General features: G+C 36.6%; 1 protein-coding gene across 1 annotated transcript in view; it reads left to right on the top strand.

Annotated features, from left to right (window-relative positions):
• Window positions 1-10,804, top strand: part of SCARF2 (scavenger receptor class F member 2) — a 114,864-nt gene extending 104,060 nt beyond the window's left edge. Inside the window, exons 10-11 of the mRNA XM_072415470.1 lie at window positions 1,316-1,468; window positions 2,176-10,804. Coding sequence (XP_072271571.1) covers window positions 1,316-1,468; window positions 2,176-3,428 — 1,406 coding nt within the window. The 3' untranslated portion in view covers window positions 3,429-10,804. The remainder of the gene's footprint in view (window positions 1-1,315; window positions 1,469-2,175) is intronic.
• The last annotated feature ends 2,846 nt before the right edge of the window (window positions 10,805-13,650 follow it).

The following is a 13,650-nucleotide window of genomic DNA, read 5'->3' as shown; positions in this document are numbered from 1 at the left end:
CCTACTAGATTGTAAGCTCTTCGGGGCAGGGTCCTCTCCTCCTGTATCACTGTCTGTATTAGTCTGTCATTTGCAATCCCTATTTATTGTACAGCGCTGCGTAATATGTTGGCGCTATATAAATTCTGTTTATTAATAATAATAATAATAATAATAATAATAATAATATACTAGATATAATTATTATATAGTATAATTTATTCCTCATTTTAGTACTATAGAAATTCATCTTTTTTTTTTCCTCTGGAAATGTGTGTCCATAGAACTGTTTTCAAACACATGGTATGTTTGCTACTGCATGTTCAGAGTTAGGTTTTAGTTTATGTTTACTGACAGCCAGCATTTGGAATGCAATTTATGGAAGCCATAAATAAAGCCATGGTTTTCTCTTCAGTTCTCCAAAAATTGCCCTGCATATGACAGTCTGAAATGAAGCAACCCAATAACAACTTGTCTATAGAAATTATTTTCCTATGTTACCATGAATAGGATAAAAAAAATGTAGATATCCAAAGCAGAGCTTCAACAAATCAATGTACCCTAAGGATTAAGGGTTTCTAATCTGTGTGCCTGGTAGGGTTTGTTTTCCTATATGATTTGCCTGTAAATGAACCTCACCTGATCAATGAACTAAACCCCAAATAATAGTATTTGTTCATGTATATGGTCACTGTAGCACCATTTTTTTTGTATATCATCTTGCTCTGATGTTCAAACTTGGCTTTGAGTGACCACAGATTTTATTTTATTGTATCCATGCATGCAAAGCACAAATATATATTATTATTTAGTTTTATATTAGTATTTAGTGTATACAAACTGCAGGTAAAACATTTAAAAGATGTATTTTTCTATATAGAGAGAAAGACAGTTTAGTTCAGTTCTTGTGACAACTCAAAATTGGATTTGGTCTGTCTTTCACTCCCAGGGACAATAACCACAAGAATAAATAGAGAAGGTAAATCTTCCCAGTGGCAAGACAGACAGCAAAACTAATCCGACAAAGGTTCCTTACCCTAAAACTTATGGTATACCAAATTTTACCTTGGGTTACGCATTACCATAACACATCCAAAACGAATAACATTTATGAAAAAAAAAAGATGTAAATAAGTAATTGAAAATGAAGATGTCTGTGAAGTAGAAATTTTTGATTTAAGTAATCATCAGCAGTAATATTGATAATGAAAGGCACACAAATTGTGTTGTAATTGCATATATAACTAAATACAAATATGTTTTTATTATTCCATCTGAAAGCATATTGTACTGTGTGTCTGTAAGTAATACTGTTACAATTTCTGTTTCTTTTTAGTGGCCCATCATGACATGGATAATACATTTAACTGCAGCTTCATTGAACCACCATCTGTTGTTGAACAGCCTTCCCCTTCTTGGTCATCCCGTGGTTCCTTTTCATCATTTGATACCACAGATGATGGACCAGTGTACTGCGTTCCTCATGAGGGTAAGAGAGAATGCAGAATTTACCTGTAGAAGCATATGATTGTAAGGCATATGTTGATAGATGCAAGAGTTACCAGTGAAGTTACTGGGCTGCTGCAAGTCCACCCTGACAGAGGTCTGAACATGTTCCCAGTTTTACAGCTTCATCCTAGCCTCAGTCCCAAACACTGGTCACGCGGAGGGCCCCTATGATTCACTCTCTATTTGTCCTGGTGCCAAAATTACTGGGACAGAAAGGGAACATTTAACATTTGGAGTTATCATCAGAACCAGAATTTAGGAGTCTGTCAGAAAGAGGAGTTTGAGGACAGTTTGGGGAGATTTCTGTATTTCAAGAAAACTGTACTTCAAATCTGATTGTTAGCTCCTTGGCAATCAACCTCTTTGTTGTGCTTTTTTCTTTTTATTGCTGCCTTTTTTGGTGGTTGGTTGGTGATTAGTGATCACATTTCCCTAAAGCTAGTTTCCAGCTTCCTATGCTCTTTTTGACAGAAGTGTCTCTAGCTGATCTAAACAATATCTAGAAGATTTGCCTACCTGTAGACATCAGTGGGGTTCAAGCAAAATTTGCTTGATGGTCAAATTTGTTCATCTCTAGTCATTAGCAAGGTGTGTTTTCAATATAAAACTTCATTCTTCTTCTATTTTTTTTTTACTTTCATGAGAAGTTTAGTCTTATGTTGTCAATGTTGCCTTTGTGTGTTTTAGAATCAGTGACAGAGTGTAAGGACAAGGTCAACACCAGAGTTGTGGAAAAAACTGTCCCATCAATTAATGAGGAGGAAGCTGGGGAATATACCTATCTGAAAGACTCTGGGTCACCTAAATCATCCCAAGTTGATCACAGCGAAACCCCACTGCTTAAGTCATCTGATAGTGAAAGATCATCTTGTGGTTCTGGATCTACAAGTGGAGCATTGTATGCAAAGGTTGCAAGGCTGTCTAAACAGTCAAAGGATGAAGATGATCCGTCTATGGAAAATAGAAGTGCTACAATAGGAGCAAAGCCTCCATCACCCGAAAGAACAAAACCTCCTCCACCTGACCCATCTACAAAGCCTAAGGTATCATGGATTCATGGCAAATTTAATGCAAGCCAGTCTAATACTCTACCATCATTTAGTAAGACTTCAGAAAAATTAGCCACTAATTCTGACCATTTAGAGCAAAATTCCAGTGTTAAAGAAAAGGAACACCATAGAAAGAGGACCCCTAGTGATACAAGTCCTACTGGTCAAGGAAAAAATGAAGAAAGAGTTATTTTGAGAAATAAGGACAAGAAAAGGGATGCAGGAAGTGCAGAAAACAAATCTTCTGAAGAAGGGCTATCTCCATCTAAATCAAAACATAGGAACAAAACCCATGAACACATAGAAAATATTAATGGAACAGTCCAAAATGCCTTAAAGAGGATAGGAAATCTCCACCTGGAGAAAAAGAGTGGGGATGCCAAAGAAGCTCCAAAAAGTCCAGATCACAGTAGATCTCGAGCTGAGGTCCTCCATCCTCATTTGTCATCAGAGGCAGCTTCACTACTGGCTGCCCAACTAAAAGAAAAAACTCAAAGTCTTAATAAAGTGGAGGCTAGTCCCAACCAAAATGGGATTGGTCCACTAAAAACACAAAAGGAAAAACCAACCCCTCCTCAGAAAGCTAAGCGATCTGCAGCAGCCATTAATCAGAAATCCAGCAAAGCCATTCTGCCCACTTCGACCAACCTACAAAAAATGATCAGCCCAGTGGCAGAGACAGTTCCAGCTGCAGGAAATCCAGTTGAAAAACAAAACTCCAACAGCAGTCAGGAGCAAGCTGCAGGTACAAAGCAAGACACAGCAGAACCTGTAGTCAAAAAGACCCCTATAAAGAAGCCACCAAGGAAAAAAAGCAAAGACGCCACCTTGGACGCTGATGGAAAAATACAGCCAAAAATGGCAATAATGCCACCACAGTCAGTAAAATAATGTTATACTATTAGCACATTATTTTCTCTCCAAAAGGGGCATTAGTTCTGCAACTCATGGACGTATTTTCGTGTAGCCATATTTGAGCCAAAGCAATGTTGGTCTTTACGGTGAGAAGATAAGTGCATTTGGAGATATTATTTTTGTGCCAGTTCAAAACTTGTCATAGACAAAGAAAACACGAGTGGCCTCAAACACGTCCAATGAAACAAAATGTATCCACAGTACAATAATAAGTGCCTTTATATGTGGATTCTAGTGCCTTTGCATTTCATGGAAACTGGACCATGCACACTAAAAAAGATGGTCATACCAGAACGTTTGGTTTAATGTCTCTTTAAGCAACACATTTGGATAATGTGGTATATAAGATAATAGACTATGACTATTTCATAGCAATGGTTTGTCCATTAAACAACTATTTACATTTTTTAGCATGATAGCCTACTGCCAAGCCTTAGTATTTGCAAGCTGCTTTACAATACTTCATTCAATGAAGAAGGCCAGGTATCTAAATTATTTAAAAAAAAATACTTATTTTTGTATCCAAACTTTTAAACCCTGAAAGAGTTGACTGTCAAGTTAAAAATGGCTGATTTACCTGGAGTGAATGTGTGGTGAATCTCACATTCACTACTTTATAAACATGCTTTCCAGTGAAGTGAACCCAAACATTCAGTCATGTGTAGGGAAGTTAATGAATAAAGTTTCTTTTACCTATGCATCACCTCACTTTGGTAGATCAGTCTGCAGTGTCATGGAGTATGTAAGATTGCCTCCCCAGAGTGCCTTATTGTATCTAAAGCTTTACATTGGTAGCCAGCAAAACAGATTTAGGGCAAAAAATATCATATTTTGATACAACTATTTGAGAAAATATGGTGGGCATTTGCCCTTGTTGCTAAATGCTCTTTCACGTGAATTTTTAAAAAAAAATTATTTCAATATCTTTGCATAGATGAACTATGTATGTTGTATGTCTGTGCTCCAAATTTTCACAGTTTGATGGTAGACGAATAATAATTTCCCTAATACCTGCAAAACTTTCTGAACAAGAACATTTGAGGAGAATTGTGGTGGGGGCCGAAGTGGTGGAAAAATCCAGCTTCATCTAACCTTCACCCCAGGTCACATTAGGGTACACTGGGGAGCAATTATAACAACCAAAGTCTGGTAAAATCCTCTGGTAGCAGTATTCATAGCTGAAATGTACAGCCCTATGCTTGGCTGTCCCACTTTGCTCCAATAATAATAGTAATTACCCCTTCATAAGGCTGGTTACCACTAGCACTTTCTGTATTCAAAATTACCAAACCTAGTAGTATTATTTGTGGCACTTTTTTCCAAGGCAAACAATTTTCTAAGCACAGGAGGAATACAACTATACATTTTAACATTTATCTCTATCAAAAGGTCTTATTTTTGTATTGTACTTATTATTTGTGCTTATAATGAAGGTGAATGTGTTAGCACTTACTGTGTCTCATTTTCAAAAGTTGTAGTTCAAGCAACCATAAGATGTTAATGTAATTATATATTGCAGAGTTATCTCGACAATAAGCAATACTCAATACATTTATTGGTCAGTCATCTATACCACAGATTGCCAGGTCTGTGGAACCTTCCTAGCTGAACATGGTAATTTTTTTAAATTTAAAGTATCCCACCAAAAAAACTTTAGTATCCCACTTGTATTGCATAGGTATTCCCAGCATGGTAAGGACTCCACTGTCTAAGCTTGCCGTTCACTGAAGTCTTTACTACTTGCACGGGGGACTGTTGCTTAACATTCTATTTAAACCATGTTTTTATTATATGGTTGGCATGTTTTCCAAAAGGAACAACTGGCATTAATATAGTTTCAAATATTGTTTCCCATAACTAAAATTGCCATCAAGATTTACTATTTGACATCCTGGTGCATTATTGTAATATGTTCATAACATACAAAAAACATCTCCTACTCTATTAGCCTGGACCATTTGAACTTCAAAATCATATTTCATTTCAGTGACCACTGTCATGAAAATATGGACAACAATAAAAAAAACATGATAAAGGTTCTAACCCTTCTTCACAAAAATGTGTTTATAACTATATCTTTCCTTTGTATGCCTGTCTCAGCAACCACAACTGGGACAGCAAATCAAGAAAACATCTAACCAACAGAGTTATTAAAAATGATAGTTACTTGCCTGATTTATGTACTAATCTGTAATCTTTTAGTGTTATAGTAAAACCACTGACCTCGGCAATTGTAGTACAGATAAAAGAGTGCCAAAAATGTGGTTGACTGTCCAATTTAAATAATATTTATTAGAATATTATATAGAGGTAGCCATCACTTTTCAGGGACTTCATCCTCCTTAATCAGGATCCAAGAAGGATTACTGAAACCCTCAAATTAGTTGGCTATGGGATATAGTATTGTGATGAATACAATCTACCTGAACTATAAACCACATTTTCTGTGCTACACTTGCTGCTGTTGTTCTGAAGAACATTATCTGGGTCTATAAGATTGCAGAGAGCTGCCCCTTATCACAAGTAATACAAATAAAAAGTTTGAAATACCTACCTGAACTAGGGTCCAGCATTACACCAATAAAGCTATTAAAAAATGGACTTGCTACAAGTGCACAGGCAGTTGTTTTCCCCAACTGGCTTTATTTCAAAGTTAATCAGCTTCATAGGTTTTATGGGTCAACAGCCAGATTTATCTTTCTTACAGGTTTCTCCGAACCTATGTTAAACTTAAAATCCTTTCTGAGTGAACAAGCAAATTTACTTTAGTTAAAGGAAAGGGAGACTACGAATCTTCCAAATTTACACTATATAGTTTTAGTGATTTTTGAAATTGCTTATGCAGATATTACCACTTTGGCCATTACAAACATGTGTACATGATTACATTTGCTGCTTCCTCTGAATTGGTTTCCTATTTAGAAAATTCCTGTATAGAATTCCTGTAGGTCTTTTTGGCCCACATCTTTGCATTATATTTAACTGGTCATTCCTTTTTTTTTACTGCAAAAAAAATAATAATCTTTTTATTATCAATAAAAGGTAATTCACATGCTTTCATACAATGGAACAGAAGGCACAAAAGCAGCAGTAAATGGATGTTCAATGCAGAATGCAAAAATTAATAATTATATTTTGTATATCCTGTATAGTGTAGCCAACTAGGTATTCTGGTTTTTCATTTATCAGGCATATTCTTAAAACACAGAACTTTGCCTTAATTTACTTACAGCTGTATAAGCTCAAGTTACAAAAAATATTCAACAAAAATATTACAGAGAGGTCTATTAACAGAATCTTGAATCTATATCTGCCTCCGTATATGTTTTGGCTGCAGAATACAGTATTATTTTTGGACTAAATCCCAGGCACAAATACACCAAAGAGAAAATTGAAATATTTAAAAATAGTCACGAATGGCCTAAAAATTACATAAGATTGTAAGCTCCTCCGAGGGACAGTGTGACTTTGGACACCATGCATCATATTTTTCCTACAATTTCTAAGGATTCTGATAATACTGAGCAAACAATTGCTGGAACTCGGAACTGCCTTCTTGGTAATATAGTTTCCAGAAAAGCTTTAGGGACATGTGTAATGCAGATTGTATTTCAGGAATATAATACATGCATTTCAGGAATTTCATACATGCATTGAAGTTTTTCAGCATACCTAATATGTTTTAAACTCTGTAAGCATGAGTAAAGGCCGAAATAGTTTATTATACAGAAGTTTTATGTAAGCAATTAAACAGTAGGACATAATCCCAGGATTAATCACACATGGTTAATTAATTAAGAATTAGCAGGTATTTTAATTGATTACTTCCCACAAACCCAAGAAAAAGAGAGCTGTACTTCTTTTTTTTACCTGCTGATGCCAAGGTAACTTACAGAAAGACTCTGTTTATAAAACAGGGAACCAGACCCTCAAAAATTGGTTGGAATCTTCCTGATACTTGTGTTTCACTAGAGCAATTGATTCCCACCAGAGAATGTTTAGGGAATTCCCTGTTTCATAAATAGAGCCCTAGGTGAATTAAGCATGGTGTTCAATATCTTACAATGTCCTAGAAGACCAATATTAACCTACAATTAGTAAAGTTCATGAGTCCCATTGGAAGGCAATTTGGAGTTCTTTGAGGCACATTGGACCTCTGCTAGGACACGACTGCTTCCACACAAGGGAGAGCAAGAGTTCCATTGTATTTTATTATTATTACACAGTATTTATACAGCGCAAACATATTACACGGCACTGTACAAGTCCATAGTCATGTCACTAGCTGTCCCTCAAAGGGGCTCCTGATGGAATGTCCCTCCCTCAGTAATATGTTTTTAATACAGTCTAAGGTCAATTTTTGGGGGGAAGCCGATTAACCTAACTGCATGTTTTTTGGATTGTGGGAGGAAACCCATGAAAACCCAGGGAGAACCTGCAAACCCCATGCAGATAGCATCCTGACCAAGGTTCAAACCTGGGACCTAGCACTGCACCGTGCTGCCCTATTGTACACCATATAGACAGGGAATATGCCTCTGTACCTAAGCTGTGGATTATATTTAATAAAGCAAATTTAACACACGCTCATTTGTTTTGATGCACCTGGAATAGATTTAGCTAGTTCAACCTGAAAGTTTAATTAGGCTAAAAAAAAAATTGAACACTTACATTACCAGCTTTTGCAATGCACAATAATATTTAATAGTTATTTTCTTTTTAAGCTAATTGAGCAAGGCAGTTGGCAGGGAAAGTGTTTTGACATGTTTTTTAGGATTCACACCAAAGTTTAATTAGTATTGCTGGCATTGTGTGAATGTGGGTATGTTTGCTGTATCCTAGAAAAAAAACTACATCTATAATAAAATATATAACCATGTGAATGTGATCCAGTAAAACACCTAAATATGCTTATGAATAGGATTCTTAACTAAAGCAAAATACCAACTTTCTCTGAAAGGCCAGGTTGTCTTTTAAGATTATTTTTACTTTCATACAAACCCTATCCTTCTATATGCTGTAAAAGTGTCTGAAAAGAAAATGACATTTTATCAATGCCAACTCGATTTATTTTTTTATTTATCTAGCGAAGGCTTGATAGGGAAAAGAAAAAAATTATGTATTCACTTTTATAGACTGTATTTTGTAATGGTAGCCATAATGCTTGATAAAGTCCAAAGTTTTACATTCATTCATTTTTTTGGTAATTCCTTACAGATATAATGTTTACTATTTCGAAATGCGATTCCTAGCAAGTTAACTTGCACTGCATTTTTACTAGAGTATATTACAAAGCATCCCAGGGGTGCTTTTATGTTAGGCTGTAACACCACTTTCTTTTGATCAATATTCTTTAAGAATGTACAGCAGCAGCATAAACTAAGCTGCCTTTTCATCATTAATTAGAGTTCATTCCTATACAACTTCCCTTCAATGGGTTTATGTACCGCTCCTGGATCCTGGAAAATGCAGCCTGTCTCCTATGGCCCTCTGTCAGAATTTGTTCAATGCCATTTATCTTCCTATTAGTTATTGTGACAGCAGCTTTGCTTACAAGTGCCATAGAGAACAGAGGAAAGGAGATAAGGGGAGGGGGGGTCTGATTGCTGAAGAAATATTGATTAAATAATGTATTTTAGCATTCCAGTCCAACCTATACCTTGAGTGCATCCATCATTATTGTGAAGGAAGCCATGCCATGTATTAGCCCAATATTTCACTGTAATAAAGAGACTCTGTACCCAGAGTATAAACTAAAAATAGTTGTCAAGTTTGGGCACCTATAGCTTTGTGCACATATGTGCAGCAGTCTTCTAATATGTCCACATTCTGCTAGATAAAGTTATCAATTTGATATGACTTTGAGACATTTCTGCGATTATTAAGAATACATTTACAGGAGAATTTGACTTGAAGTTGTATTGGTTACGCTTCAGGCAGGTTTTGCATTCACATAGACTTGTTTAGGACCACAAAATACAATTTGTGCAACACAAGTCCTAAAAGTTTGCTTTCTGCAACAGTAAAGGTAAAACAGGAGAATAGTCAAGGACTATAAAGCAGAAAACCTGGAAGTCTGTTGGGGACTGGAATATGTAAAAGAATAGGCAAACCGTAACGTAAACTTAGATATAGAGGCTAAAGAAATTGAGAATATTAACACAATAGAAGATGATGTTAGGATGTGTGTGAATATTTACTTTAGGTATCCAATCATGTAAAAAGCAAAGATCAATAATCTAATTCATCTACACATGAATGGACAAATAAAGTGGATTTTCACATTTTTTATTGTGTAGACACTTTTAATCCTTAGTAAATCAGCCTCTTTGTTTTGCAACCTTTTTTGATAATCAATCTATGCATGAAATGCAGACAATTAAGTGTAAATTGTTCCATTAAATTTAAAATGACCACTTTACATCAATACTTTAGGTCCCTTTTTTAGTCCAGCTTAACATTCATAAATGGATGAAACACTTGTGATAAATCATACCGAACACGTAAACAGATTTACAATGGTAACACTGCACAAACAACCATGGTAAAGGGAAAGACACAAATACATTTTTAGTTTTGTATTCAAATATATATAAAAAGAGGTTTATGGCAGAGATGTGATTGATACTTTTTCATTGCTATATCTCTAGAACCCAGTGACATTTAAGTTATAGTCATTTTTTTCCTATTCACAAGCATTGTAATGGAGCAAACCAACAAGTGTTAAATGCTTTTGTAATTGTGCTTTAGATTTTGGAGTTTAAAGATGTAATTTAAACATTACCCCAGACCTTGCTTGCTTACTTTGTGCATTTGTATTTGACAAATCTGTTAATATTGTGATATAGTCTGTACCAATACGTATACAATTTATAAGGCTGTTATACTTTTGTCTGTCTTTTTCCGTATGTCTTTTGAACTAATAGCTGGCTATATACTGCATTACAGTATAGTAATTTAGAAGGAATTGTGTGAATGTGCAACTTGATTGCCATTTCTCTCCTTTTTTTAAATTTATTTTTTTTTCATGCTTGTCATCTCGTGAATATGTCATTGTGGGTCAAGATTTAGGGTTAGTGTGCAAGGTCAAGCTGGTTTTGACTGATGCCCTTTGTACCTGAAAATATAAAAAAAAATACTGTCTAGTGAAACTGAATGGTATACACAACCAATATTAAAAATATTGGTGATGGAAAGTTCTATTTATAACGTGACAACTGAAACCGTGTGTGAGTTGACTTTTTGTAATGTTATTTTACTAGTAGGTTTAGTTACTTACTATTTGTATTGAGACTGGTACTGCACCTGAACCTGACCGTAATGCTCTGTTAATAAATGTAATTTTTGTTTTCCATTATTGTTTGTAATAATTTAGTTGTTCTTGTTACCTCGTTAATGGTTGAATATACCCAATGGACTATATCAGTGTTTCTTGACCTTTTAAAAATAGGGAAACCCTTGAAACAACTTTCAACTTTGCGATTGGAGAGTGGGTGGGTTCTGGCTGTGACGAATGCCCTCTCAGCCCGCACCCCTGCGCATAGACTTTCCAGCACACTCAGCAACAGTCTATGCACCAGCAGGCTGAAGAGGGGCTGTCACAGGGCAAGGTTACCTACTCTGGTAACTCTTACCACACACACCATCACAGGTAGACGGCCACCACGTGCTTAGATGGAAGCACGCACCATTACCCTTGACAACCCCAGTTATGCTTCTGCTTCTTTAGTGTCGCACGCTGCCACTCCAGACAGGGATGTCCCAGCAATCACAATGTTTATAGTAACGTTTCGGGTTAGCAAGTTACACTATTTCTACTTAGAGCATTCAGAGATTCAGCTTACACTTTTCATAGTGTTTAAAAAGTAAAAACATACAAAAACAGTGCACAAACAAATTATAGAAAAATAAAGACTAATCTAAAAACAATAACGGAATAATAGCAGAACTATAGCAACAGCATAAAATAAAAGGGAAAACTGTGAAATATTACTTAGGTAGAGTTGGTTTTCCTTGGTCCAGGTTGCTGTGTAAAGTCCAAGTTATTAGTTAGAGTCTATGGACTCCCTGCAGTGACTCAATGTGTCAGTGCCATTGTCCTTGTCATCCAGATGGTATAGTGAAAGCTGTGTCTGCTAGACTTACATGGCTTTTTCTAGGTCAACAACAGAGGTAGGACTAATACAACAATCCAATGACCGCAGGGTGAGGGCTGTCTATAGGGCTGTGTCCACATGGATTATGATACTCTGTGGACACATCCCAAAACGCCCTTGTTCTAGCTAATATTAATAATTTCACAAGTACAGGTTTTAGGAATTGCCAACCCTCAAATTATTAATCACCACAAAAAAAGGAGTTCACAGAGACCAAACTAGGCATGTTGGGGACTCACCAGGACAGGCTAAATATGGTTTCCAGGCTTTCCTGAGGCCTAAGAGACTAGTCCTTGGTCTTAAAATGCTTGAAGGGTCTTGAAGGATGCTGGTTGACAGATCAAGAAATATCTGATAAGGGGAAGTGTATGACCCTGGTCTGTTAGACAATTTCCAACCAAGACATTTTAAAAGAAGACAATTTTATCTTTTAAAGGCGAGATCAGGATTTAATATCACACTGGCATCATGACGTCACTATGGGGGCAGTTTATTCTGCTTCAAATTACACGCGGCTCCCTGCGCATGTGCGGTCCGGAAGTGGTAAATTTAGTATTCAGTAGATCTGAGAATATTGGCGACCATTGTCCTAGTCGATATTAGGGCATGAAATGTGCAACACAATACCAGAAAAACAGCAAAGAAACTTGTGAAGATGCTGGAGGAATTAGGTAGAAAAGTTTCATATCAACTGTAAAGCAAATCCTATATCAATAATACATGAAAGGCTGCTAAGCAAAGATCTTACATTCCAGGGAACAAGTTGCATGTACCATCATACAAAGGGTGGTAAATATCAATTACAGATATTCTTTCTAAATGAGAATCTGAATAAATCCCACACACCAAGTGTATTGATCTTGTCTGTCTGTGGATAATTGGGTAAATTGAGTTTTTTTTATAAAGTTGTAAATGTATGACAAATCAGATTGAGCTGAACACATTTCATATCTTTGTAGGACTGCGTCATAAGGAGAAATAGACCTTATAAATCTAAAATTATGCTTAACTGACAAAAAAGAAATACTGTAGTAACCACTGGAGACAATCTAGGTTTTTCCATTTTCTACTTCAACTTACAGAAGCCGGGGCAAGCCAAGCCAGGTAAAAGTGAAGGAACTCTCCCTGACAGAATGTTAGGGGACACCATAATCTGCGTGGCCAGTAGGAAAGTTTACCATCATCTCAAGGTCTCCAATATTGCCATAAACTTAATGATCAGAGAAGAGGAAAAATTTAGGCTAAACTGTGTCTTGAAGGATGGATGAAGGAATCTGTTCCCTCTGCTAGAGGAGGGTGGAAATATGTAAGGAATCTTACTAGCTTCTGGTTGCATATGAAGCTAACAAATATATCTAGATTACTCCCCACATTTGGGTTACCTGATTGCAGATATATGGGTGAATACTCCATTCACTGGGATCTTAAAGTTTCTGGTCTGCTGCTGTGTTTTGTTCCGCTGTAAGACATACAGCCCTCTAATCTAGGGGGTTTCTTTCTACCCAATGCTATCATGTTTTTCAACTTGTTTGAAGAGTAAAGCTACATACACATGTCCAACGGTTCTCGCCCGATAATCGGCTCAGGGCCAATATCGGGCAAGAATCTGGCGTGTGTACAGCGATGACTAACGATCCTAATGCAAGGAAAGGAGGAGGGCGCGCAGCAGGGTGCCGCTCTGTCACTCTCCCCCTCTGCTCTGCATAGAGGAGAATGGTGCTGTATGTACAGCACTTGTTCATGCATCATGCAGTGCTAGTCGTTGGAAAGGTTTGTGAAAGATCCGTTCCAACGACTAATATTGCACGTGTGTATGCAGCTTAAGGCTGGGAGACTCTGAACTTTTTTAGTTCTACACTGAGGTCTTGTTGTCTTAATATAGAATGACCTCTTACATCTGATATATGATAAGGTAAGTGCCATGGCAGCTGCCCATTTTTCTGATGTGTTTGACACATTTTCTGCCAGAACTCACATCTGCTTTGTAAGATGATATGTCCACGCCAAGACCCCAACTAAATGTTCTGGCATCAGTGGTATTA

Source organism: Pyxicephalus adspersus, chromosome 6 (genome assembly GCF_032062135.1).
Source record: "Pyxicephalus adspersus chromosome 6, UCB_Pads_2.0, whole genome shotgun sequence".
Lineage (NCBI taxonomy): Eukaryota > Metazoa > Chordata > Amphibia > Anura > Pyxicephalidae > Pyxicephalus > Pyxicephalus adspersus.
Note: the sequence above shows the minus strand (reverse complement) of the source record. Positions and strands in the feature narration are given on the sequence as shown.